General features: G+C 37.0%; 1 protein-coding gene across 6 annotated transcripts in view; it reads left to right on the top strand.

Annotated features, from left to right (window-relative positions):
• LOC131688824 (uncharacterized) overlaps positions 1 to 27,813 on the top strand; it is a 68,180-nt gene that overhangs the window by 17,291 nt on the left and 23,076 nt on the right. For all 6 annotated transcript variants that reach the window (XM_058973367.1, XM_058973370.1, XM_058973374.1 and 3 more), the window contains one exon: positions 10,003 to 10,297. In XM_058973367.1, the coding sequence (XP_058829350.1) occupies positions 10,026 to 10,297 (272 nt within the window). In that variant the 5' untranslated portion in view covers positions 10,003 to 10,025. The remainder of the gene's footprint in view (positions 1 to 10,002; positions 10,298 to 27,813) is intronic.

Raw genomic sequence — 27,813 nt, forward strand, 5'->3', positions numbered from 1 at the left:
AACCGGCGGACTCGGATACGGTTACTGATTATTTGACCGTCATGATGATCAACCATTATCTGCTCACATGAACTCTTACGGGGTTAGTAAGCTATTGTCTTGCACTATAAGATGTTATAATTATATCTTCCGTTATTTTTTACAAGTTCAAGCTCAAAGTACACACACATGCTTTTGAATGTATACTTAATCGAGCAAAAAAATCTATTTTTTTTAAATTTTATATGAGACTGCCCTCTTAAAAGTTCATGCAAGCTACTTTTTAATTTGGAAAACAATTAATAACTCTGTCTGCCATTTTTATCATAAATAGGTCGTTGGATCCGGAATTAAATGTTCTTCCTAAATTTCTATTTAAACAAAGTAGCTTCCTAATACAAGCACTTTTCGTATTTTTAATGAAAAAATCGCTAAATAATGGTTACTTTCATATTGTTGTCCCAAAACCGCATAGTACATAGTAGATCATAATATAGCATACCGTTGGAAATGTAATTTTTTTATTTCTAAAACACTTTGAGAATTAAAAATCTGTTGAAAAATGACCGCGTAGAAATTTTTTTAGCGCTGAAAATCCTGAAAAATAGTTTTCTTGCTATAAATTAAGTTTTTTAGGGTATATTAAATTGATCAAACGTTTATTTATTTATTTGATAGAGATCTTTCACGCGAATGACAATATAATACTGATGAATTGCATGAGTTGGTCGAAAATTAAACTAAGTTGAAAAATTAAATTGAAAATTGCACTTGCGATCGCTTCATCTAAAGTAAAATCAACATTGCTGGATGACGGACGATCAGCTATGCTCTAAAATAGTCACTAAATCTTGCGCTTGCGAAAAACGCTGCCCAAAATATCAATCAAAATTCGGGTATAAGCAAATTGCTGAAGGAATGCAACACTGTTATAAAGGACGAATTCACGATGACCCATAAAAGGAACCAATCGAATATTTGGTGGTGTGGTCGGCGATCTTCGTCAAATTTTGCCCGTTACTCCGTAGGTACTGATGAAATCAGTTCTTTTTTGTTGAAAAATATATCGCACTCTGAAAAAAATGGCGACACTAAGATGCAACATTTGAGCAATATTTTCCTAAATGTTCACGGCAAAATATTGAAAATTGGTTGAGTTACAGTGAATCTTCAGGAGACACTTCGAAAATGCGATGTACAGCATAACTCAAAATCTACTGAACCAAATTGTTTCAAATTTTGCACAGTTTTCCTTCATATCATTACATCATTAAAAATCATAACTTTGTTCACAAAAACAAGTTTTATGGTTTTTTTTTTAACAAAAATTGCTTTTTTAGCTGCAGAATGCTACGAAAAATTTAAATATCAAGAAAAAAATCAAAGCTTCGATCTATCCCTGGGGATATGTAGAAGAACTGTGCAAATCTTGAAAACAATTGGTCCAATATATTTTGAGTTATGATGTACACCACAAAACAAGTTTTCAACGAGATACTTCCGGAGATTCTCTGTCACTGGTGCAATTCCCAGTATTTTGCTATGATATTTGAAGAAATATTGTTCAATTGTGCAATGATTATATGGAAAGTGCATCAATATACTAACACTCTCTGTATCGCCAAAAAATTTTTTTCAAATGTGCCATTTTTTATGAATTAACTGTACCCACGTCCACCAACACTCCTTTATGTCTTCGTATCATTGGAAAAATGCTTTGAAAACAGAACTACAATCTGTTGAAGAATTAATCGATTGCGTATATTGACTTCAATTTCATACACTACTCCATCCCAAATAAAATCGATGGAAATTCAGTTACGCATATAAATCTGTAGATTATCCTGTTGAATTATTTAATTCAGCCGATTCACCAGGCTTTCAGCGCGAGATGGTTATATTAACCAGTAGTTTCCGTTAGACAAAGGTTTTTACATTTTATCGAAAGAAAAAAGTTAGTACTTTCAATTGTAATCAAAGCTATCTACGAATTTTTGCGATAAGGGAGGTTTCTTAAGGTGTAAATTGACCTAAAAATATTCGTAAAATTGACAATAACTTTGTTGTTTCAAGAGCTACAGATTCATCGTTGTTATAAAAAATGTGTATTTTATCGCTTTTAACAACTTTGTAGAAGACACCTTTAATAATAAAAAGTAATCGTAAAAAGTTATATTAGAAAAACTGACTCATTTTTTGGGGGATTAATCACTTAATTCATTGTATCAAAAGTTGTGTCTATTTACATATAGAAACTTTTTCGAAAAAATCCATTCTCCAAAACCAATGGTTCAGGAGTTATTGAATTTTGATCGTGAAAACGTCGTTTTGAAACACTGTGCACCGCATGTGTTGCAATTGAAACTTTGTGTGCCTATTATATTAGTTACTGTGCAGCATATACCCACGACCCACCACAACTGTGCCTTGGGTTATCAAATGGGCTGAAAGCGAAATAAGGGCATCTTGAATTTTGACCGAGACTAACAAATTTTTCTCATGTTTGACAAAAATGTGTTCAGTTTAGTAATGTTAAGAAAAGATTTCCAATATTTTTTTAGAACAGCGCTTTTTTGTTCCTCTGGGGTCCTAAGAAACTATGCAGAATATTAGTTCGTAGCATCCCGTGTTACATTTGAAATTTGTATGGATATTAGTACGAGAAATTCTATTTTTTCATTTTCATTTCCAAAAATCAAAGTTTTTCCTTAAGTATAGAACTTATTGATTAAAGTCCATGAAGTAACTAATAAATTTGCCGACTGGGCTGGAAAGTGATAGCTGTTTAAAATTCGATGGTTCGAATTGGAGGGCAAATCGTTTTTTTTTCTGTCAGCGCTCAACAAGATGAGAAACATGAAAAGTATTAGTTTGTAACTTTTCTTCAAGCAATAAAATAATTCAAAGTTTTTGAATCATTAACCTGAACATAACAAATCAAAAGACTATAAGGAAGTGAACAATTAAAATGGCGAGTAAAATGTTTCATTCGCTTGAGTGAATTTAATCTAATTGATTTCAAATATAACATGGATTGAGATTAAAACTAAGGACATTTGAAGTAAAATTAAGGACGCTTTCCCAAATCATCGAAATTAAGGACATGTCCTTTAGAATAAGGACGGTTGGTAACCCTATTGAAAAATTTCATATAAGCAACCATTGTAACTAGAAATAAAGGAGCAGATGTACTGCTACCTCGAATTCGAATGATACCAAGGAATTTCAAATGATTGTGTGTAGGAATACAGACCAATTTATTTAGTTGTGCTCTAGGTGGTCAAACCAAGAACATTGTCTATCCGCGAGAATTATAATAAATTTCTTCTTTGTAATAAAAATATTTGTTATTTTTGGTATATTTAAACTATTTCGTTTATTCCTGATGGGTGTAGCGAAGAGTTACAGCTAGTATAAAAAATATATTACTTAAAATTTCAACAAAAGCTATATTAGTTGTAACTAAAATTTTCAAGTTATACGCGTGTGTCCCACTTAAAATGACTTATTTTTCCGGAACGATTTGGAATGTTTCGTTTGTTTTAATAATTGTTTGTGCATATTACGAATGATTGATCAACTGAATTCGATCGAATCCGTACTGCTCCGGATTCTAGATCAACTGGATGCGAAAGAGGTTCAGGAAATCTTCCTTTCCTAAAACCGACGGACTCGGATACGGTTACTGACTATTTGACAGCCGACAGCGATGATCAACAATTATCTGACGTACAGCAACGGAGACATCATATTCTACCTCTATTGAAGCTGTTTTGAAGTTGACGGTTTGACGAATGGTGATCGTAAATATTATAAAGACTTTCGTATATATCAGCGAACAATTCGTTTGCCCAATGAAGACGATTCGTATTAAAATAACGAAAGTCGTTCTGTGGTTTTTACGAAAAACTCGTAAAAAAGCGTTTCAATAGAACTACGAATGATTCATGATATGTACAAAAAATTCGTATATTTAATGATAATTGTCTGTACGAAACTTATTCTTAGCGATTTACGAATAAGTGTCGATGTACATGGTTCACTGCCATCAATTTTATTATTGAGGAAGCGACGTCGAGCTATGCGTTGCATTTACAACAATGGTTAATCTATTTTAATAACAAAATTAAACTAAACTTTAGGTTAATGGCTCGGCTCCTGCTTTATGCGAGATATAATTGTCTTTGTTGTACTGTTAGCTTACTTATTACACTAGTTAACAAATTTAAAAATAAGCTGTTCCCCTCAACATTTTTTTGAATTCCATGCTAAAGTGGCTCACTGAAATCAAACATTTTGTCGATTTTGTTATGTAACGGTTTATGCGATATTACGAATAACCTATCTATCGCATTTAATAATCTTTACTTCATATCAACTGGCTCTAGGAAAACTTTACCGCTTTTGGTTAATTTTTATCTGAAATTGACGATATGTAGGGTTACTGTTCCCTAATTCATCTTTGCACCTCTTCATATTCATCTCGCCCATTTAAACAGTGTCTGCTATATATTTTCAATGCATTAGCTAAAATGGTAGGATGAATAAGGGTGCGTTGTACTCGACTTCAAGCGAAGCGGGCATTTCACATTTTCCAAGCCAGATTTTTTATGGTACTGCTTCTTAAGTATGAAGAAAATCTGTTGACATCTATACAAGCGCAATCCGATCACTGTAAGCATAGTTATCTGCGAAATAATGTGACATCATGACTAATGAGATGAATAAGAGCGCGTCTATCCTACTCATTAATTTTTCATAATTCATTTCTACCTTTCTCGTATATACCATTACTCTGGAAATCGTCAAACTAATCCATGCGCGGAGGGCGAAGTGTCATAGCCATTCCAGATTGTCGAGATTGTAAAATGTCAGTGTGTGTTTTAATGGAACAGAAACAAATGTTCAAAAACACCCTCAACTGAGGGAACGGGGTTGTAGAGCCACCCCGACCCGCTAAAACAACTACTCGGAAGCTTCTGCGAGCTCGTCGTTAGTCGTCCGTGTTTGCTCCTTCTTTTTCACCGTACGGTGTAGGTGGACAAGTAATCGGATTGTGCTTCGAAAAGAGATCCTCTTCAGTTTACCCGGACACAATTCAACTGGCGTCGATGGCCCTTCATTTTCGGCATCACGACACGGTACACGTCTTTACAGGAATCGGACATAGCTCCTTGTGGTAATCCGACTCGCTAAGCGTGATCTCTCGTTTTAAAGCGGTTCTAGTTTCCCGAGACACGTCCTTGTGCTCCTCTCTATCAGGTTCCGAAACTGGTCTCTAAGCCCGCCTTCTAGCTCTGAGACAGGGAGTATACTGAGCGTCTCGTTCTACCAGTAAACTGGACATCGTCTACTACGTGGCTCTAGTTTTCGCGGCATTGTAGCACCACAGGCCGTCAAAATCCTTATTGTTACATAAGCCGCATCAACGTTCTCGGTCTCGCTGTCCGCCTGAAGTGTATCAACGAAGAGATCTTTGTTGAAGGCTTTCGTCTCCACTTTCACTCATCGTGCTATAACAGAGTTTTGTTGGCTGATACGGTAGCAAATCACTTGAATTGTCGTCTTTCTTGAAATGTGCTAACGGAACCTTCATTACACAATCGTACTTATAAGTTCACTAGAGCTTCCTGCAGGCTACACCCTATCGTGTGGGTTACTCTACTGCCCCACTTCTCTGCCCAGGCGTTCAAGTCACCACCAATGGCTACCGGCTTTCGACCCATCAACTGCTCGGTTGCTACATCATCTGAACTGTTCTACCATTCACCTTGGAGGTGCGTAACAAAAGCACATGAAGATGCCGTTGATCGCGAAACCTTCATATGAGTATTCTACCACATCTTGAATGGGAAATCTGCGCTTAGTTTGTATTGCAGCCATCCACGTTCTTTCCGCCACCCGTTACCGTTATCAGGAGCGGGAAGGGGGGGTTGGTATGATACGAGTCTGCAATCAAAGCGACGTCACGCATAGTTTCTGTCGTAAGCTGTCCCAACAACATCTAGGTAGATGAAGGCGATGAGAATGAGAGAGTTATGGGTCTGTAGGAAGTCTTTTGGGGTGATAGTCCGATATGTGGAAGAGTAACCCCCGCCACACAGCCTTGTAAATACTCAGAATACCTATTTAAGTGAAAAAATGACATGGATTAGCTTGGCGATTTTCAAAGTGATGACAGAACCTTTCTATATGAGAGGCAAAAAATAAGTATTACGATGGTTCATGTATATGGGAAATTCCGATGTGACCACACTAACCAACCTGTAACTCCGGAACCAAAAGTCAGATCGGGATGAAATTCAATAGCAATCAATTGAAGCATTGCATCAATTATTTCAAATTTGGAACATGGTGGAGTGGAAATCGGTCAAAAATTTTCTGATAAATAGGTGTGAAATTAATTCTGAACATTGGCAAGTTCTCCGGGCATCAAGTCCGTGTTAGGTGGCCAATGTGATCAAAGCGACTACAGGCCTGCAAATCGAAATTATTTAACACCAACTTTTGCCTTATCCAGACATCATGGTGATACCAGTTTATATGAGGGTTTACTGTATAACCGCACTTCTCAACCAGTAACTCCGGAATCGGATGTTGGATCAGAATTAAAGTCAATAGCAACCTGTGCCATTCATTGGTCAATAGCAACCTGTGCCATTTACCGAATTATCGTTACTAAAATGGGAGGTAATCGGCTCACGAAACAAACTCCGATATCGAGAGAAATTCCGCTGCCGGGGAACTCTCAGGCGAAGTAGGATAGTTCACCGCCAGATAATATACAAGTAGATATCGATAAAACTGAGAGCTAAATGGCCCAAGGAAGCGGGTATCGGTGTTGGGGGAAATTCCTTCGTCGGAGAACTATCCATTGGAGTAGGGTGAGTTCACCGTTGGGGACTATCCAAGTAGATCGTGATATGGCCGGGAGCTGAATAACTCACGGAAACATGAGCTAAATGGCTCAAGAAATCAGCACGGCTCACGGGGACGAGAGCTAAACGGCGACGTAATGGATGGAGACAAGAAGCAAGAGAAGAGTCGAGAGTTAAATCAAAGCTCATAGGTCGAGCCATTCCATAAACCAAGTGAGTCTCTGAGATAGAGTAGATGAAAGTAGATGCGACGAAAGCACAACGATCCCCACGGAGTAATTCCTTGACGAAGTGCAGTAGGGAAGAAGGGCGTAAACGCGTAAGGAGTGTTTTTAGTGGTTGGGCACGAATGTGAGTCATGAGTTCCACATAGTGCCAATACACTACAGGCCAGGCTTTTGAAGCTTTTTAAACCTTACTATAAACGCATTTGCCGAACTAGACGAAGTGAGTCGAATGGTATGAGAATTTCAACCCTCCCTGCATAACTTTTCTAAGGATAAAGGCAAAAAAGTTTATATGGGTAAAATTCACGCATGATCGGATTCTTCTGCTCATGACCACGGAACCAATACCATGTGAATACTATACCATTCATATGAGACTAAGATTGGGAGCATCGAGTCAGCAATAATAATACTAAAAGGTTCTTAATGTGGTCTCAGAGACCTTGATTTGCAATTAGTAATTCATTTAATGAAATTTAGATTTCATTTCAATTAGTGCAATTGCATCATTTAGATATAATCATTAAACTGGTTTATATGGAGATTTAGTAAGTGACCGCAGTATGCGGTAACACAGGAATCAGAACTCCAATTCCAATGAAATTTAATAACAGTTAGCTTTCATTTGAGACTAAATTTGAGAAAATTGAGTCAGACATTTCTAAGGAGCAGATGTGAATTCAATTCAGGACTTTTGCCACTTTCCCGAAGTGTTTCCCGGTTCCGCCAAAGGTGTCCAAAGTCAACGTGAGTTTGATTGGGCATCAGTGCTGAAATTACAAATCCAAACAAATTAGAATACATTTTATGAAGTTTTGAATCTCATAGATAACAAGCTGATTCCGATGTATATGAGAATTTAATACCTGACCACACTCTTCAACCCGTAACCCGGACCCGGAAGTCGGAATTAAATGAAATTCAATAACAGTCTATTGAAACGTTGTACCTTTCATTTAAGATATAGTTTGAGTTAAAAAATCGCACACACACAGACATTTGCCGAGATCGATGAATCGATTCGAATGGTACAAAAGACTAATAGACTTTCTATAGGAGAAAGGCAAACCTAGTCATGAATGTATTACTGATATTCATCGATGACCATCATAAGATTATTTTGAAAAATTTCTATATATCTTTGGTTTGGGAGACTATACCAACATATTTCAGAACAACTTTTACTTATAATAACAGGTTTATTTTCATGAGGTAATCTATACAAGTGCGTGGAATGTGTCCAAAGAACCTGGATTTCAAAGATGAAATTAAAGTAATTAGAGCAAAAATATGCATAGCTTACTCCGCACATAATTGCTATCAAAAGATTTTTTTGACGAAAACTGGGCACTGTTAAAACTATGTAATCATTTAAATAACTATAATATAAACTATCATATTATAAAATCAATTAGCCAATACATTTTTCAAGAAAATAAATTAACATAAATCAATTATTGCGATCAAAATTACTCCTAGAGGTTGCTAGTTCACAAAACTGTTTGCCAACATGTTGAATATCCGGTTTAAAAAAAATAGTTTGTCATGCAGGCGATTATTTTACGTGACGTAGCCGTAATGGAAGCTGACTTGCGACTCAAATTCCCACGAGCAAGAAGTAACAAACTAAAATTAGTTAATGATATTCACTAAATCATGTACATTGGGCGGGGTACTAGGACGGCTAGAGAGTCGCATATAAACTGGTGATGATGATCAATGACGATGTGGGGATTTGCCTAATTTGCAAACATGAGAACTGGCATTCGCTGGCCGACACTGAGCTCACATATCACAACTAGCGAGTTCTGCACTAGGAGATAACGTCGGTTATGTGTGAACTGGTTTCAAATCAGTTTTAATGAACCGTCAGCATTTTTAGTAAAAGGGAAGACCAAGTTCCGTGACGGAATATTGTATCGTTTTATCTATTCTAATAATAACCCCCAAACGAAATTTGGAACATTGTACAACTCGAACGACGATGGGCCATTTATTTATTCCAACTATCGTGCCATGTTAAATCGGCGTGATTAATTGGCGTGTGATTAATAGGAAATGGATTGAGACGATGTACAACCCTAGAGCGCATGAAAATTTGTGCTGGTTGCAATAATTTGTCAAATTATCGCTATGAAACAGTAAGTAACTACTAATCGATCGACAAGAGCTGTTAGCTGGAAATTGTCACCTAAAACTTCAGAATTAAATTGAACAGTCAGCACACGGCAACCCAGATCGCACATGTGTCGTGCAAACTGATACACACCATTCTGTAACAATTATAAAACCTTGCCGAACACAGTATGCCTACCTCCTTCCCGTGGCACCAGCCATAGTTTACTTATTGAATGGAAAACAATTAGCTGGGGGAATGAATTATTACACCACTATCGCCAGATTTGCTCATTTTCTCTCGGTTTGATATTTCAAACCGGCTAAGCCATCAGGCGCCTCCTTATGACAGTTGCTGGGCCCCGTTCGCTCAGCAAGCAAATGTTTTGTCTTCTTGATTTGACACGGTTGACACGCTGTGTTTCGAACGTTCACGTCTCGACTCGGGGGAATTCTGTGCGCCATCCATCCATCCATCAATGGTTTATGTGTAACCGAAGTCAAAACAGTCCAAACATATCGCTCAACGAAACGTACAATAAAAACACGGAACTGTTTTGGTTCGGTGTCATATTTTTGTGACTGAAAATTTAGCAGCACTCCGGACAGAATTACGTAGAATGCGTCGTTTGCTTTGAATGCGGAATTCCCCTGCTGCCATTTTATGCTACATTGGGAAAGTGATACAGACATCGAATGTGCTAGTTTTGCAATTATCCAATGATTTTCACTAGTTTTACTCGTATTTCTCGCTGTCATGTCAGTCGAACTGTTATTCATATTATTGTTGCCTTTGGTTTCAGTTTCAGGAGAGCACCAAAAAAAGATGAATAGTCGATTTGGAGTGCTGCACGTGGCATCCCTGCTGTTGCTGGTGAGTAGCCAAACGTCGCTGATAATCTCGGCGAAAACGTTCAACAAAGACTGGACGGCCGGGAGAGTGGAAGCACTGAATGGTCTCTGTGCCCGCTCCCGGGGCACACCACCGGAGGAGGCACAGCAACGGGCAGCGATCGAAGAATGGTCCAACACGGTGCCGGCAACGATCCTGGTGGAAGATGAACCAGTGCTGATGGTGGCCAACGAAAGCAGAATGAGGTTAGTGATGCGCACGATTTTTGGCACACTTTCGAAATCTGGTTGTATCTACTATTGTTTTGTAATGGAAATTGCTGCCTTATCTGTGGGAAGGGACGATGCAGCTTTTGCTCCATAGCCAATTGTAAGGAATATTTTACTAAAAATATGCTGAGAATATCAATGCAGCAATTCCAAGCCAAAAAGTGAATAAAAACGTTTTCATTTATTTTTTTAGTTCCATTAAAATAGGATGATGTACGTATTTTTGTTTTATTTATTTCATACATCCAGAATAATAGTTATAACGTAAGATTTATATAATTGCCCATCCAGATACGTACAGATGTACGAGCGCCAAACAATATCTCAGATATTCAGCCTATCAAAGCATTCAGACAGAGGACGAACTATATTACAGACTAATCACGACATTATGAACTAGTTTCCTCTGAAGATGATGCCAAGAAGCATCGAAACGTCGGACAAACATTAAAATTCGTTCTATTATTTCGCAAAAGACTGACAAAGCCATTGAAAGAAACTTTAAATTAGACACAATTTAATTTATTTTATTTTTTAAATCGTTTTTAATATCATTGAATTTAATTAAATTTAATCATTTTATTTTGTTTACGCTTTACTTTTTATTCATTTGATCATTTTTGTTTAGATTTTGTTTATGTAATTCACTATTCGTTTTTTTATGTTGATTATAAACAACAACGTTTCCAAACAGCTATAGCTTTGGAGTGAGACAAGATTTCCTCACTAAAACAAGTGAGGCTGATTATTCTGACTATTATATACCTTTTATTGGAACGCTAACAGTTACAAGAACCATAGAATTATTGTTGTAATTGTTCTGAATGAATTTTTCGAAAACATATAAATCTTATCAATTGAGACTGTCTTCGACTACCTTTACTACCCAATTGAAGTACTGAAAACTTTGCAGGAGATTTGTACTGAAGATCGGAAGGTATGAATTGATCAGCTTCTAGCACTGCTAAAGATGCACATATCTTGATCAAAACAGGTTTTTCAAGTTTATTCACCCCAACATTTTTGAGGAAAAGTGGTTTTGGAACCAAGTAGGAGCAAGGAAAAGTGTATCATATTTAATAAATTGCTTAGTAAAGGGTGACCGGACATTTTTCCCTATGAATATTCCAATTAGGTCTACCTACGAATTTGTTCATGCTTTGATGTTCGTCCGATAACTTGTTGCCGGCAAGAAATATCTCATTCTTGTGTTCCTTAGTTTAATGAAAGAAATCCTACATTGGCATTACTACAGTCGTCAGTTACTGTAGTAAACATCTTTGCAAACAACCTCAAGGCACACCGTTCTTTCCTAGAAACCTAATGCGTGTAACAGTTCCAGCTCCACTGATTTCTAGGAACCTTTCCATTGCAACATGCGACAAGGAACTGGAAAAAACTCTGTGCCAAGATACGTAATTGCTAACGACGCAATCGATCTGAGGTCGCGTACAAAAAATAAACAGGAAGAAGAAAATATAAAGCGCCACCCGAGCGGTTCAATCATTAAAAACTTTTATATGAGTGCTTTACTACAGTATACCTGTACTAGGAACGCCCACACAAAACCGTCAGCAGCTCGATTGATTCCCAGAAAACGGATCCAGCAAACCGTCGGTAATGCTTTCATACCGTATATAGGTGCAAAGGTCATCAAACAAAAATCGTGATGTTTCCATCAATTAATTGACTGCACTCACTTGGTGTGCCAGCCAACAAACCACTCACTCGTGGGAATGAATCTCGTCGGTTGGCTCTCAGCAGTTCATTTATTCGGTTTCATAATAATTTGCGGCAGTTTTTTTCATTTGACCTGAATATGGTCTGGGATAAAAAAACTTCCAATGAATCTCAATTAATTGGAATCGACCATCACCTATCCACACCAGGCGATCATCGACTCATCTTTTCGATGGTGTATCACCAGCGGTCATTGTACTGATGGAACGCTGTTCGGGTTAAATCCTGGGATGCTGGGATTTCTGGACAAGTCACAAAATACTCAAATATCACGTACCCTTAAGTGTTCTCAATTCGTCTCGCCGGGATCGGACTTGAACTCATTAATCGTTGAACCCATTTATGTTTCTGCGAAGAAGTACCTCTCCAACTGTTCTGACGAATATTTGCAGTGTTTGTAAACATTCTAAGCGCAGCGTGGGAAGGGGTGAAAGCCCGACGGGTCGCCAAACTGTCCTAAACAATTGTGAACATCATTACGGATATAATTACGGGCATCACCTCGTGTCGGAAGCCAAATTGACATGAGTCCATCAAACTTGCTAACCAGCTATAAAGACAACAAAAATAAAAACAACCCGACGAGAGATCATTGTGCTCCAAGTGTGCTTTCTCGCGAGAGATTTCATGTATATGGACGATGGACAGTACCGTGGATGGGGGTTAATTTGATCATTTACCTATTTCTTCGCTGCATTAGTTGGTGACTTTAACATAAGCTGACTAGGTGATAAAATAATAGCAGAGCTAAAAACATCAACATGCTGGGGGATTGCACACTAGAAAATGACGAGACTTGTTTTAGGAACGCCGGCTAAAGTTTACCATTAAGTATATTTTTTATGCAAAAACGTTTGAAAATCCATTGTAGATATTTAGAACAACCGTACGATACGTTAGAGAGCTCGTTTTTCATCAATACCTCTTTCTGTTTGAGATTATGTTCGTGGTTGACTATATGAATTGAAAGAAAGCTGAAAGTGACTAACCAAAGTTAGTGTTTTATATACAAATGCGAAATTTCTGCAAGACAAAATTTGACCGGTATGATAACATCAGCTTAAGCTTGGTCAGATCCCAAAATGTCAAACCCTGCGTTCCTGGCAAATGGCAAGTAGAAATCACGGCAGATCGACATCGAGTTTGAAGAGCAGATGGAAAGTTGGTATCTCCTCGCTGATCACGGGTTGGAATTTGCGGACCTATTTCAAGGAGAAGACACTTGTGATGTGATGAGGCCAAGCATATATTGTTAACCGTCAACCTTCAAAATGATTTTATTGGACCAGTCTTACATGTTTAATGCCTTGATTGAGGATGCGCTCATATTATATTGAGATGATAGTTATTTTTTATGTAAAAAGGCCTGAGGAACGCGATAGCATTAAAATTTTCAAAATTAAACTATATGTATTGAGAGAAAAAGTACCTTTAAATATTTAACTGAAAAAATCGCATAGTTGGCAGCACTGCCGGCAAAAAAACAATATTTTTTCTAGCCTCCTTGAACAATTTTCTTCAAAAGCCAACTTGCAGTTTGATTCCAGAATAAATAAAACCGGAGATATTATCAAAAGAAAATCAAAGGTTTTGGCAATTTGCCAAAACGAGGGGTGCTCCCATGACCCGAGGGGTGGTTCACTTGACACAAAAATTTGGGTTTTTATATATTGGCCCTAGATGAACAATTCCTCCAAATTTGGTTCATATACGTGAAGGTCGATTTCAAGTTTCCATCTTTTTTGATCACTTCGCGTGGAATGACCCATATGTCCTTCCGAAGTAGGACATACAGATGCTGCCCCCGTTGAAAGCCCACTCTAATTACAGGCGTTTGCTTCCACCACCACTCGACCTACCACCATTCAACCATCAGGAGAAAACTTGCAGTGACATCTTAAAACCTACTATCAGAACGTGAGAGGGCTACGCACAAATATTGATGAGCGTCGCTGCTTCAGATGTTGACCATGATGTTATTGTTCTGACCGAAATGTGGCTGATGATCAAATCAACTCGCTCCAAGTATTTGGTTCGAAGTACTCGGTATATCGTAACGATCGCAATCCTAATAGTGCAGGGAAGAAACGTGGTGGTGGTGTGCTCATTGCAGTCTCCAACCGACTCTAATCCAAACACTAAAATGACACTCACCATCTCGAACAACTCTGTGTAAATATTCGTGGCCCCTATACTAATCTCTGTGTGGGTGTTGTATATATTCCCCCGATTCACATTGACTCCGCACTTGACATCGCAGTTTCCATTAAACCCAACACGACACATCTGCTATTTGATGATTACAACCAACCTGGACTTCTTTGGAAGAGCACCCCCTCCGGGTATGCCTTCACGGATCCTTCTGAATTAACCTTTTCGAGGGCGAGTACTATCTTACTGGATGAAATGTCTGTACTGAACATGTGATAAATATCTACAGTGAATAATAGACGAAATCGAATCCTGGACCTCCTGTTTATAAATAGCCTGTGTTAAGCCAAAGAGGACCGTGCCATTTTGAGGTACTTTATCTAAAATCGCTTTAACATTCTATGTGACACCAGGAACTCTAATATCTATTATGTTTTGGGAGCTCAAATAGCAAACGAAAGCAAGCAAGTGTTCTTTGACTTTCTACGTAAATGGTAAGTTATCGAAAAATGAATTTTGGTACGAAAAATACACGAAAAAAATTATGGCACTTAGCTCGGTTTGGCTTAACGCAGGAAGAAGCTTCAATGTACTACACCGTTTCAGAGTCACTTAAGCATTTAGTTGCAGTAGACGCCCATTCTCCACCTCCAGTAAAGCAGATTTGTCCGCACCTGGCTCTCTATGACGAGATGGAGGATGTCTAGGAGTTCAACTTTTCGAAGACTGACTTCTCTAGACTTCATAACTCACTACAAACAATCGACTGGGAGACTTTCTCGAATTTCGTTATCGATGTAGATGTTTACGTAGAAAAACTTTCATTGGTGCTAAAACAGCTTTTCAGTATACATTAGGGCAAATGCTTAGCTGGATCCCCGAAACTATATTTTTGCGCCCACTGTTCAAAGTTTACGTGGGATTTTGTATGGGAAAATTAACTTTCTCAAAATAATTCCTCCAGGAGTCGCCCATTGCTTCCTAAAAGTAAATAGTAATCTGGCTTTAATTTAACAAAGAAACAATGTCTCGAAAACCACGAAACGATCTGACGCTTGAGAAAAAAGTTATTACGCAGAAACCGATTGATGGTCTGACGATTGATAAAATATTCATTTTTTCTAGCACCACTGCTGTTGGTTATCCAATTATACGCAATTTTGTTTTGATCTTCTCTTAATTTATCTAAATCATTTCTTTATACTGTTTGACCTCTTTGCAAGAGTTTTGAGGGATAAATTGAGGCTTCTTTTGTGCATAATAAAAGAAAGTTAAAGATTTTGTACATAATTCTCCGGTCAGTAGCAGTGATGCTATGAAAAGTGAAATTTTCATCATTCTTCAGGGCATCAATCGGTTTTTGCTTAATAGCTTTTTCCACAAGCATCAGATCGTTTCGTGGTCTTCTAGGCTTTGTTTCCCTGACAAATTTTCTATAAAAATCAGTTATCTATTTATTTTTTGGATATAACGGGCGACACTTGGAAGAATTATTTTGCAAATGTAGATTTCCCCATACGAAATCCTATGTAAACTTAAAACCGTGGGCGCAAAAATATAGTTTCACCGATCGAACTAAAAATTTGCAGAGTTGTTCTGGGAGCTAAATGGAACCCAAAAAGTTACTCGGAGCAAAATTTTATTTTTTTCATATAACCATGTCCCACTCTAGTATACGTGTGTCTGCACCTCGTTCCCGAACAAAACCAGCATAGTCCAATAACCGGCTACGTAAACTGAAAAGATTGCGAGCAGCTGCGCTTCGTCATTACTCTACTCGACGAGACCCCATTACAAAAAGGGAGTCTAGCCATTAAAGGCTACAAAACATATAATAGCTCTACTCAAGACACGTAGCGCAAACCCAATCCAACCTAAAACGAAATTCACAACAATGTACCCCCCAGTAAATTTCCGAAGGCATTGACCCGATTTTTTAAACGTGAATAGGTGCCGTTGTATTGAATGGAAAAATAAGATTATTCCGCTATCTGATTAGAAATATGCACAACAATTTTGTAACCAATTTCGTAGGATGTATATTTACTAAAAATAACGAAAATAATGGATTTTACGAAAGTAGTAATTGACGAATTTCGCGTCAACTCGAACAAATGTTGGCAGCACTCTCTCAGATTTTATGATTTCTGTACACGAAGACTTTGTCACAAAAAGCCACTTTGCATACTTTGTTTTTCCAAAAATGATCTAGACTGTCTTTTGAAAAGGGGCTAAACTTTTTTTACCAATTTTTTAAAAATGGCTTTTTGGTCAATTTTTTTATAATGACAGATCCTACAAAAAATCTTGTAGGAGTGATTTTCACAAAATTATTCAAATTTTTGAACAAAAATATTGAAAAAATTCTTCATTGACTCCTACACTGAAAAAATCGATTTTAAAATTTAAAGTCGATTTACCAAAAAAAAACCATTTTTGATTTGGATGAAATTTTGTTCCAAGATAGGTAAATATGTTCCTACCTACCGTCAAAAATTCAAGTTGGGCACTGTCAAGAAAAAAAAGTTATTTGAAAAAAACTTTTCCTTGTCCAAACTGAACTGACTTTTTTCAGTGTATTTTTATCGAAAATTAAACCAATGAAAGTCATAATCATCTCAGAATCTATTTTCTTAGCTGCTAGTTGCCTGATACATGCAAAAAGTTACAGTAACGAATTTGGTATATATTCATAACAAACTTAAATGAAGACTGGAAGATCGGAAGACTGGAAGAATGGAAGACTGGAAGATTGGAAGACTAAAGGACTGGAAGACTAAAAGACTGGAAGACTGAAAGACTGGAAGACTGGATGACTAGAAAACTTGAAGACTGCAGTTTATTTGTTCCTCTCAAAACTGATAAATTACTAAAATTTATTTTATGTCTGATGGAGCAGCAGCACAATACAAAAATAAGAAAAACTTCGCAAGCTTGTGTAGATTCCAGTCAAAGTATGAGTTACGCGCAGAATGGCACTTTGTTGCAGCTTCCCAAGGAAAAAGAACCTATTGGTGGCACTCTCAAGCGAATGGCAGAAAGAGCCAGTCTTGCTCGCGACTATGGAAATGCCATAACAACTCCCCGAGAGTTACATAACTGGGCATTTGAACAAACTGATAAAAATATCACAAAATTTATTTTCTGCTACATATTCACTGAACAGTACAACAAAATGTCAGAAGAACTCGAAGAGCTGTATAATCCAAAACAATATCTGGAACTCAAAAAATCCACAGTTTTGTGCATATTCCTGGTGGCGAAGTAGATGAACCAAGAATATTTTCCTTGTATAAAAATAATACAAAATAGCATGCATGAAGATAGTTTTAAGACAAATGTTATATATGAAAATAAATAAATAATTGTGTAAAATTCAATACATAATGTTGTGGTGGTTATTTCTTTCTTGGATTGTACCATAGCACTAAACAAGAAAATAAAGAAGTACTAATGGAACTCATTTTAATGGGATTCTTGATTAAGGGGTTACATACCTTTTATTGATAAAAATGTCAAGAAAGTTTGAATTTACGTAGATGAATAAAGCAATTATTTCATTACATCAAACTTATGATATTTTGGTAGTACATTTTTCAGTGAAATAAACAAGCATAATTTTATAAAAATAAATTGATAAGTGGCGGAGTTATGGCTTTTCCCCGAAACCCTTTTTTATTTATGAGGTTTACCGTGATTACGATTGAAGACCAATAGACCATCTAAAATCCAAAAACTCAAAAAATCCATTAGTATATGAGTATTCCTCGTACCTTAACGATTAGTTGAATAAAAAATATTTTTTTTCTGCATTCGAGAACGTTCTTAGTGAAAAACGCTGTTTTAAGTTCTAAATATTGTATTAAAAAATTCTTATCCATGAAACAAAAAATTATTAGTAAAAAAGTAATCGTTAGGGTTAAAATTAATTACGATCGATTGAAAAAAAAATTAGAAAATTGATTAAGGAGTTTTTCGGCTATCATGATCAGGGAAAAACCATTTTTAGTAAAACGACATTTCGAGATAATCGAGTTTAAAATTTTAAATTACCACTGCACTTGGTAGACGAAGCGCGCTTGGAAGCGCTGTAACTTTCGATCTATTTCTCGGGTCTCTATAAAAATTTGGGAAAACATACTCAAGGAGTTTTCGAATATTTCTATTTTATGAAAAATGAAAAAGTACGTAACCCCTAATAAAAATATGCTTTGTTGCTAAATTAGACAACATCTTCTCACAAACCAAGTTTTATTGGAGTCTGAGATGATTATGGCTTTCATTGGTTAATTTTCGATAAAAATACACTGAAGAAAAAAATCAGTTTGGACAAGGAAAAGTTTTTTTCAAATAACTTTTTTTCTTTAAAAGTGCCCAACTTGAATTTTTGTCGGTAGGTAGGGAACATAATTACCTATCTTGGAACAAAATTTCATCCATATTAAAAATGGGTTTTTTTTATAAATCGACTTTAAATTTTTAAAACCGATTTTTTCAGTGTAGAAGTCCATGAAGAATTCTTTCGATATTTTTATTCGAATTTGTAAAAATCACTCCTACAAGATTTTTTGTAGGATTTGTCATTAAAACTATAGCCATTTAAAAAAAATGGTAAAAAAAGTTTGGCCCTTTTCAAAAGACGGTCTGGATCATTTTTAGAAAAAACAAAGTATGCAAAGTGGCTTTTTGTGACAAAGTCTTTATATATAGAAAGTTACATTAAAATCTGAGAGGGTGCTGCCAACTCTGAATACGATTTAGCGCGAAATTCGTCAATTATCTGATCCATGATTGGTCGGTACAATTCGCTCAAGTAGCAAGCATTGCTAGGACTGCCTGCCATCGAATGAACTGCGACAGGTATAAAAAGGGAACATAAGAAAAAATCGTTAGTGTTCTGACGTTGTAAGCGTTGTAAGCTGCTGCGTTTCATGTCAGCTCTCATTCTTCGGTGGTAGGTAATACATCCCAAGACTGCTGCCAGGCGCTGATAGCAATTCATTCTAATGATGCACTGGCGTACCAATTTCATGCATACACGGAAGATACAATCATGAGACACCACAGAAAAAGTAGAAAGCTCTTTCTTTTGGAGCCGAATAAATGAATTGGTGATGGTTTGGTGCGAGAGAACCGCGCTCTCTTGCTTTTTAAATTATATCTGGCGTCAGCTGCATGTGCAGACAAATTCACCACGAGTGCACTGTTGTATATACAATGAAATTATAACTGGCGTGTGCTCTTTGGTATGTTTTCCTCTGGCAAGCGGTAGTGCGGGTGCGATTGATGATTAGATAAGCACTGATTGTTTCGTTGTGTAAAGGATATGGTGTTGGCTTATTGGATGCTGATATTACGATTTTCTGTTGATGACTTGATACGAGTTACTTCGGAAAGTTTATTTACGAGTTTATAGAGCATTTTTACATTACCAGGGGTAACTTAAATACTCGCTCCTCTGAGCATGCTGAGAAAAGGTTTTGAGTATCATCAATGACAATGACTTCAAGCTCTTTGGGGGAGGGGTTAGGGTTAACCGATTTCGCTCAAATTTGGACTGTGTCATTTTTTCGTGATTTGGAACGACCCTGGGGGTGTAGGTTGCGAGATGTTTTTTTTTTTCATATAAATCATTGTCACCCTAATCATCATGCAATAGACACAGCTAAATAACGATCCGTAAAACCAGATTAATTGTATCCACATTAAGTCCGGCTCATTTTATGTGCGGCTAAATGACGCAATGTGCATTTTCATATTTTGTTTGCGAATATCGCGGCTACACAAGTGAAAAGCTTCGTTAAAAGTAATTTCCTGGTACTGAATTCGTTGTCGATTATCATACGTGACAATTGCAGGGTTATTGTGAAAATTCCACTAAGATACCTGCTTGGTTAAGGTTTGAGCATATTATTATTTATGAAAACGTGGGGTAAAACGCGCCTCCTAAGGAAATATGATCATAGTTTAGCTATAGAACATTAATCGGGAGAATTTAATAAATATCATTCAACCAACATTTTCCCCTGTAAACGCAATCATAACGCTTTGCAAAATGTTCAAAAACATGTAAAAATGCAAATGTTTCAAAATCATTATAAATTACACTTTGAAAAATGGGCAGGGCAAAACGCTCTTTTGTGGGGGTAAACTTCACCACATCAAGGGGGCATAATTCACTACAACGACGGGACAGAAAGATCATAGGACAAACACGTAATTTTGTTTTTTGTCGGTATTTCACAAAAGTGTAGCTTTAAATCGCCTTATGTTATGCAATTATCTGGTTTCAATTTTGTTTCTGTTTTAGATTAGAAAGATGGGTAGGTAATGTCAACGACATTACCGAAATGAAGTAGCATACATTTTAAGCTGTTAATACGAATGCTGCAATTTTTACTAATTTCTGAAAGGTTTTATTAAAATAAGTTATTTCGATATTTCTAATGGAAATAGCGAAATAACGGTACAAGCATATCCCGTTCTCTGCTGTTGCAAAATAAATTGTTTCACTCTCATTAAATGCTCTTTTCAGGGTTACTATATAAGGATAAATATGTACGAATATTTTAGGTTTCGATGTACGTGTACCGATATTTCCGTATTTCCACTAGAAATAACGAAATAGCTGGTTTCAATACAACCTATCAGAAGATTGTAGCATTCGTATTAACAGCCTAAAGTTCTACTTCACTCATTGCCCACCCATTTTTTACATTTATTACTATTTATATGTTGACCAACATTTGTTCCACACAATAACTATATCTCTGTCTCTAATATCAGAATTAAAATCTAAAACCAAGCTGAGATAATTAGTTAAATATCACCCCTCCTTACGGTTCACGAGTATCCTCAAACCGAACATTGCGTCATCATCGTCCATATCGCTTTCGACTGTTGCATATACATATTGTAAGCATTGTGTAGGAACGATGCATGCAAAACAGTAATGCCACGATGGCGTTACAAAACAAACAATTACAATCCATAAGGAGCTTCTATACTCTGCTTCACCGCATTACTACCCTCGCGCCAGAACTGACTACCCTTTTGCTGTGACTCGTGACGACTTACTCCCTCTTACTCAACAGTGGTGGCGCTCACACGGCATGAAAATAATCTGCGGAATACGAGGATCGGCACGTTCGAAGATTTGAGGTCGTAAAAGTTCTAAAATTAGTAAAACCGTAACCCTATACTTGGAAAGTTTGCTTTGTTGGGAATTTGTCTGTTGATGGAGAGGGCTAGGTGAAGCTTTTGTCTCTATTATTCAACTTAGAAAATATAAAAATAGTATTGGAATGCTTAAGGTTGAACGGAGAAAGCGCAAAAATCCGAAACGAAAAAAGCAGTTTTTTTCCACACCGTGTGCTAGATCTTAATAAAAATCAATCAGCAGTACTGTAACAACATTCTACATAAGCTGATTGATTTTTATGAAGATCTAGCACACGGTGTGGAAAAAACTGCTTTTTTCGTTTTGGATTTTTGCTTAAGCTATATAGGGTAAAGTGCTAATTTTAGCTCCATTAGGGATGGTGCCACACAATTCCATTAATTGCTCGGCCAACAATTGATGAAACGCAACATGTTTACTTCGTTCCTAAGAACCGATTTATTGAAATAATTTGTCTGAATATGGTGAAATGTTCGTATTTGATCGCAACAAAAACTCGAATCTAGTGCGAAATTTATCGCTGTACCATTCGAGCCAATGCGTTGAACATAGATGGCAGATGCTGCTCTAACCAACGGCTTTAAATGGGTAGAATGATAAAAGAAACAGTGCAAAAATAGGCTCATTACCCTATCTGAGGATTTTGGAATGCACTGGATGATTCTGGCATTTTTACTGATCAACAGACACAGATCATTCACCAAGCCACGAACCTGCCGACTGTTTACCTATCCTGGCATCGCTGTTTTGTTTCATGGGTCCATATATATAAAACGCGCAATCTTATATTAAGAAATATACATAGAATTTCAATGCTCATGGTTTCTACAGTAAGACTTTTTCGCAGTCTCCTAACAAAGAGAAAACGTTTCAATTTGCCATAATTTTCAATAATACATTCCGTTAAGTATGAGCGTGTATGGCATACTAAATATTTTTTTTAGTAGATGAGAAAAACCTTTGGCGCTTCTTTGAGCCCTATTACCACCAACATCAACAATTGCTTGGCACCTGGACGCACACTTTCTACCAAATATTCATTGTCTTTGGTGGGAATAGTTCTTCGGATGCGTCGAATTCGTCGAAGGCCTCAATGATGCGAACTACTCCAATATACCAACTGGCGCTCCACAGTGCTCCCAAGGAAAGGTTCAAAGCTTAAACCACTGAAATGACAAACGTCAGCCAAGCCAACTCTATCGACTCTAGTACAATAACTTTTGTTTTTTTTTTCTATGTACGTAAATATGCACTCTACCGACCCCGCCATCAGTCAATCGTTGGTGTATTTACTAGTTAGTGGTACTTACACTTGGGGAAGCAGAAAAAGTATCCAAATAAACAAACAAAAATGTTTAAACGAGAAAGTAATTCGATATGGCAAAAGTGCATTCGCCTGCCTTGCGATGTACCGTCACTAGTTAGTGATCAGTAATGTGAGCCCAAGTCGTACACTTTTGCCATTGGAAATATTGATAATAAAATTCTAGACTTTTTCTTTTATGAAAATACGTTAGAAGGCAGAATCTTACACAAAACAGTAACCTCGTCTATCGTCAACGCGAGTTCGAGATGCTGCTTTCGAATGGCAATGCGAACTGCAATCGTCAAGTAAATGGCGTTGGTAAAAGTGCTCTATTTATTCAGAAATGCATCGAAGTCTCAGCTTGAAAGCATCGTGGAGGGCATGGGGAAACGAATAACTTGTTCCATAAAGCACTTACTGCCATTAGGAATGGAGTGGTGGAAACAATGTTGCTGCAGAAGAAATTTATTTGAATAACAAACAGACGTTGCACGTTGCTCTTTTAACTGTGTCATTATCGCGGTATTACTGATCTTGAAGTTACCCTTCATTATAATACATAATTAAAACTGTTGTAAAAATAAAGTTTCCCAGGCTGTGTACAGTCAGTACAGAATCCAAAAGCTGCCTGACCGTGTCCGTTTATCTGTGGTTTGCAGTTTTGTGCATATTTTCCCGTCATAAGTTCTCTCACGAATAGCAAGAAATGCATGCTCGACTGGGCGATGCAACTCGGTAGAATTTTCTGCCACAAGGACTCCACTTAGCAATTTGCCTTTTTTGTTCGCCCAAAGTTTACCTATTACTGTAGGATGATGCCTTTTCATTTCTAGAGCGAACTAAATGACAAGGTTTATTTTTTGTTATTCCTTATTTTGAATTCACAAGTAGGAGTTAGTAACGAGTGTTGCTCACATAAAGCGCCTTTTGATACTAAAACTCTAGCTTAAAACTAACAAATGAGAATAATTGTAACGTAATGTTGTAACACAGGTTTGTAAGACCATTTTTCAAGCCCAATTTTTAGCGCGACACTGAAATGAATTCATCATTCCTGAGCGTTTGAGTGTGTGCTAATTATCACCAATATCATGGATCCCTTGACAAAGGTTACATAAAAACGTTGTTTTTCAAAATAAACTACTTGCAAAGATTACAAAATAAAAATTTACAGCTGACCTTCAATATTTGGCCTCCATTTTTAATGTAAAATCGTTCGCTGAATTCGAAAATGAAAATGAAAAACTGAAATCAACGATTGATTAAACATCGATCACAAGCCAATTTCGGCGTTTTTAGAACACTGGGTTTGAACGATAATGTCAAAGTTTCTATTTTTTAGAGCACATGCATCCCATATCTAGCTGCATTATAGACCTCCCTTAACATTCGACTACTCTACGTAAAAAAGCAGATACAGCGATTGAATTTGCGTGACGCGATGCTTTCCTAATGATGTGCAGTACTTTGCTAATGTGAATGCTACCTGTAAAATACGTGTCATACCGCCCTGCAACGCCATACTTGGCAAATACATATTTATACAAAGCGAACATGGTGTGCATGTCACAAAATCAGTTGCGGATGTTCGTAATAAGTTAGGTTAAGGAAAGTTCTCTACATTTCGCTAAAAAAACCTTTTTAACACTATTTCTCTTTAATAATTAATAGCCACATTTTAATAGTATCATTTTGTATTCCCAAGATCGGCGCTTAACTCTTCTTTTTCGTGAATTATTCGAATCAGTATTTTTAATTTTAGATTGAGATTTAAAAAAAAACATAATGCTTTTAATTTAAAAAAAACTTTTATTTAAAATTATTATTATTATTTTTAAAGTTGTTTTCGTAAACAATGCGCTTGGCTGTTTATAACTTCTTAAATATTGTAACATCTATTATGTGCTATTATATCGTCGCTGTTGTGCTATCTTATGACAAGCGCCATTTAGCACTTTTCGAGAAAAACGATTTTTAAAGTTTGAGATTGAATATCTTAAAATTTATAAATGTTATAAGCTTTTCGGAGAAGGCATTCGATGCTTCTATCTTTTCTGAAGTAAACTCTCGATTTGTGCGAAGATCGGTTGACTATATTTACAGTTTTTGCTTAAAATGTAAACCAAAGTCGCTCACATACGTGTCATAACTGTGTATTGATGATAAAATATGTATGACGTGTCACAAATGTGTACAGAAGATTTCATATAAAATGAATTATAACTGATTCGTAAAATTATGCGTTATAGATCACTATGTCCAATATCATACTTTTCCATGCGATAGCAGCAATATCAGGTTACAAAATGATGGTATTAGAACACAATGTTTTTGCCTTTCTCATATAGAAAGGTTATGCAATCACTCTGAAAAATGTCAACCTAATCACGGCCCGGAGGGCCGAGTGTCATATCCCATTCGATTCAGTTCGTCGAGATCGGAAAAAGTCTGTATGTGTGTGTGTGTATGTTTGTATGTGTTTGTGTATGTGTGTGTGTATGTATGTGCGTATGTGTCAAATAATGTCACTCATTTTTCTCAGAGATGGCTGGACTGATTTGCCCAAACTTAGTCTCAAATGAAAGGTGCAACCTTCCCATCGGCTGCTATTGAATTTTGGATCGATCGGAATTCTGGTTTCGGAATTACGGGTTTCAGAGTGCGGCCACACAGAAATTTCTCATATAAACTATAGGAAAAATTAAAAATAGAATTTTTATTTTTGATGCTAAATGTGTTCAAGGTGCATGAAACGTTGAGATTTGATGCAAACTCGAAAAAAATTTGACGACGATTCACTTTTTTGGATTTTGGCACATTTTTGCCTTTCTCATATAGAAAGGTTATGCAATCACTCTGAAAAACGTCAACCTAATCCCGGCCAACTCGCATAAGGTTTCTCGCATAAGGTTTCTGGATTTTAACAGGGGCGTAGTTGATGGTTTACGGAGAGGGGTTACACCCCCCCCCCTCTACTGTTCACTCCCCTCCTTTAAAAATCTCCTTAAATCACCCCTCAGACCACCACCCCATCCAGCCCTCATACCCCTACCTTTCAACCCCATCATCTTTAAACCACCACTATATCACAAAGCATACCAATTTAAGCTGGGGAGTCGTTCGTTCATGGGACTTTCGCCCTCCTCACATTCCCACCCCCGCATGACAAAATGAGTTAGCAAGCAGATAATATTGATCTAATGCTGATTAGGCTAATGGAATATGATATTTTTTTGTTTCAGGTGTTTCACCGTCGACACGTAGCTCATCAAGTTCATGGCTGACATGCCATTGTGTATAAGTGCAAAGTGTACTAAGAATGTAATGGACATTTCCACAATTATGTTGAACATAAAAAGCCTCCGTGCCATAGTTTAGAGAAATGAGAAAGGCACAATTGCACCGCTAGGTGGATTGAAACAGGTTTTTTCAATTTTCCTCCTTTATTCAGGAAAAATAATGAACAAAAATTGGTTTCATTGACAATTTAGAGACAATGTATATCAAACAATGTTATTGTTGACAGGTGACTAGACGAAACAAATGTTCTTCTTGCATAATCCATCACTACATTTCGGAATACTTTCCAAAACAAGTGGAAATCTCAAAAGGAAATTTGTTCAATAATCATGAATATATAAGCCAACCATTCCCAGAAAAAAACTATGGGTTGAAAAATTTTGCTCCCGAGACAAGAACCTAGCTAATGGTTATGGTTGATCTGCATAGGAATTACCTATGTCATCAGAGACATCTGTTGGCTTGCTATAAGCTTTTCGGCTTATAGCAAGCCAACAAACTAAGAATGTTGTCTCTTTTTTCTTTGTCATAAGATAGCACAACTCGATCACTCGAGAAATTGGCGCTTGTCATAATCGTGTTTCGCTATATCTCAGTAACCCAGTAGAATTTCAAAATTCTAAAAACGCGACTTTATGGACATTTTAAAACTTAGTAACATGGCATACATAACTCAGTTCACCCCAAAATGGCGTTTGTCATAAGATAGCACAACAGCGACGATATGTCACTTGGCGGAGAAAATACGGGAAACGACGGGCGACGCAGAATAACTAACATTACCAGGTTCAGTCAAGCAAACGTAAGAAGATTCAGCTCGCACGTCTACATTATCCCAGCACGAACTTGGAATCGACTCGGGAAGTTCACGCCACAGTTTCGAGAATGACTGATATTTTACCGACTGAGATAAATTGATGCAAAATACTGACAAACAATAATTCGCAATTGGCTAGGAAATTTTTGGTCCGGTAAGCAATCTGCAGTTGCGGCAAATGAAGTGAGATTTAGGTCACAACCGGTTTTGTGAACCAACAAATTTACCACAAAGAATACCTTCAAAATCTTTTTAGACGAGGCAGTGGTTTTCCGGTGTTTCGACGACCTGTCGTTGTGCGAAATCAATTTTCAAGTGGTATAGAGCCATTATGATCAATTTTGTGTTCACAGACTGCAATACACTTAGTTCCAACTTACGAAATTACGAAGCAGCAGCTAAAAATTTGATGTTGCTAAAAATTAAATTAAATTGTGACGAAAATAGAACAATACTGGGAAAGAAGTTACATATACTACTGAGTAAAGGTTTATGATTGTTATTTAGAGAGCAAAGTCCATTCGTTTATAGAAATTAAACTTTATTCAACTTAACGTTTAAGTTCAATTTGGATAACGAGCCATGGTTTCAGTGTGGTGCGACAATTTTGTGGGCAGCCTTTTCGCTCTACACACTCGATTCAGCTCGGCAATCTCCTAATACGCGTGGTTATGGGATATTTGCATGTATCTCGGGTTAGATAAACGCAATGCTTAGGAACCGCATTATTTGCTCCTTACTGAGACAGGTAAAGATAAAGAAATTAGTATTTGCGGTTGCCCTCAGGGTGAGGTTCTGTCACTTTCCTGACGGTTTGTTGAGGAAACTCAATGAACTTGAATGAGCTTGGACGATAACGCAATACTAATTACTGGACCTTACATCAGAACAATCTTTGGCTTAATGCAACAAGTATTAAGAGCTGTCGAACAGTGGTGTCGGCAAGTTGAATTATCAGTTAATCCAAACAAAACCTCAATGGTTCGTTTCACGAAGAA

The sequence above is a fragment of the Topomyia yanbarensis genome, chromosome 3 (genome assembly GCF_030247195.1).
Source record: "Topomyia yanbarensis strain Yona2022 chromosome 3, ASM3024719v1, whole genome shotgun sequence".
NCBI classification, from domain to species: Eukaryota; Metazoa; Arthropoda; class Insecta; order Diptera; family Culicidae; genus Topomyia; species Topomyia yanbarensis.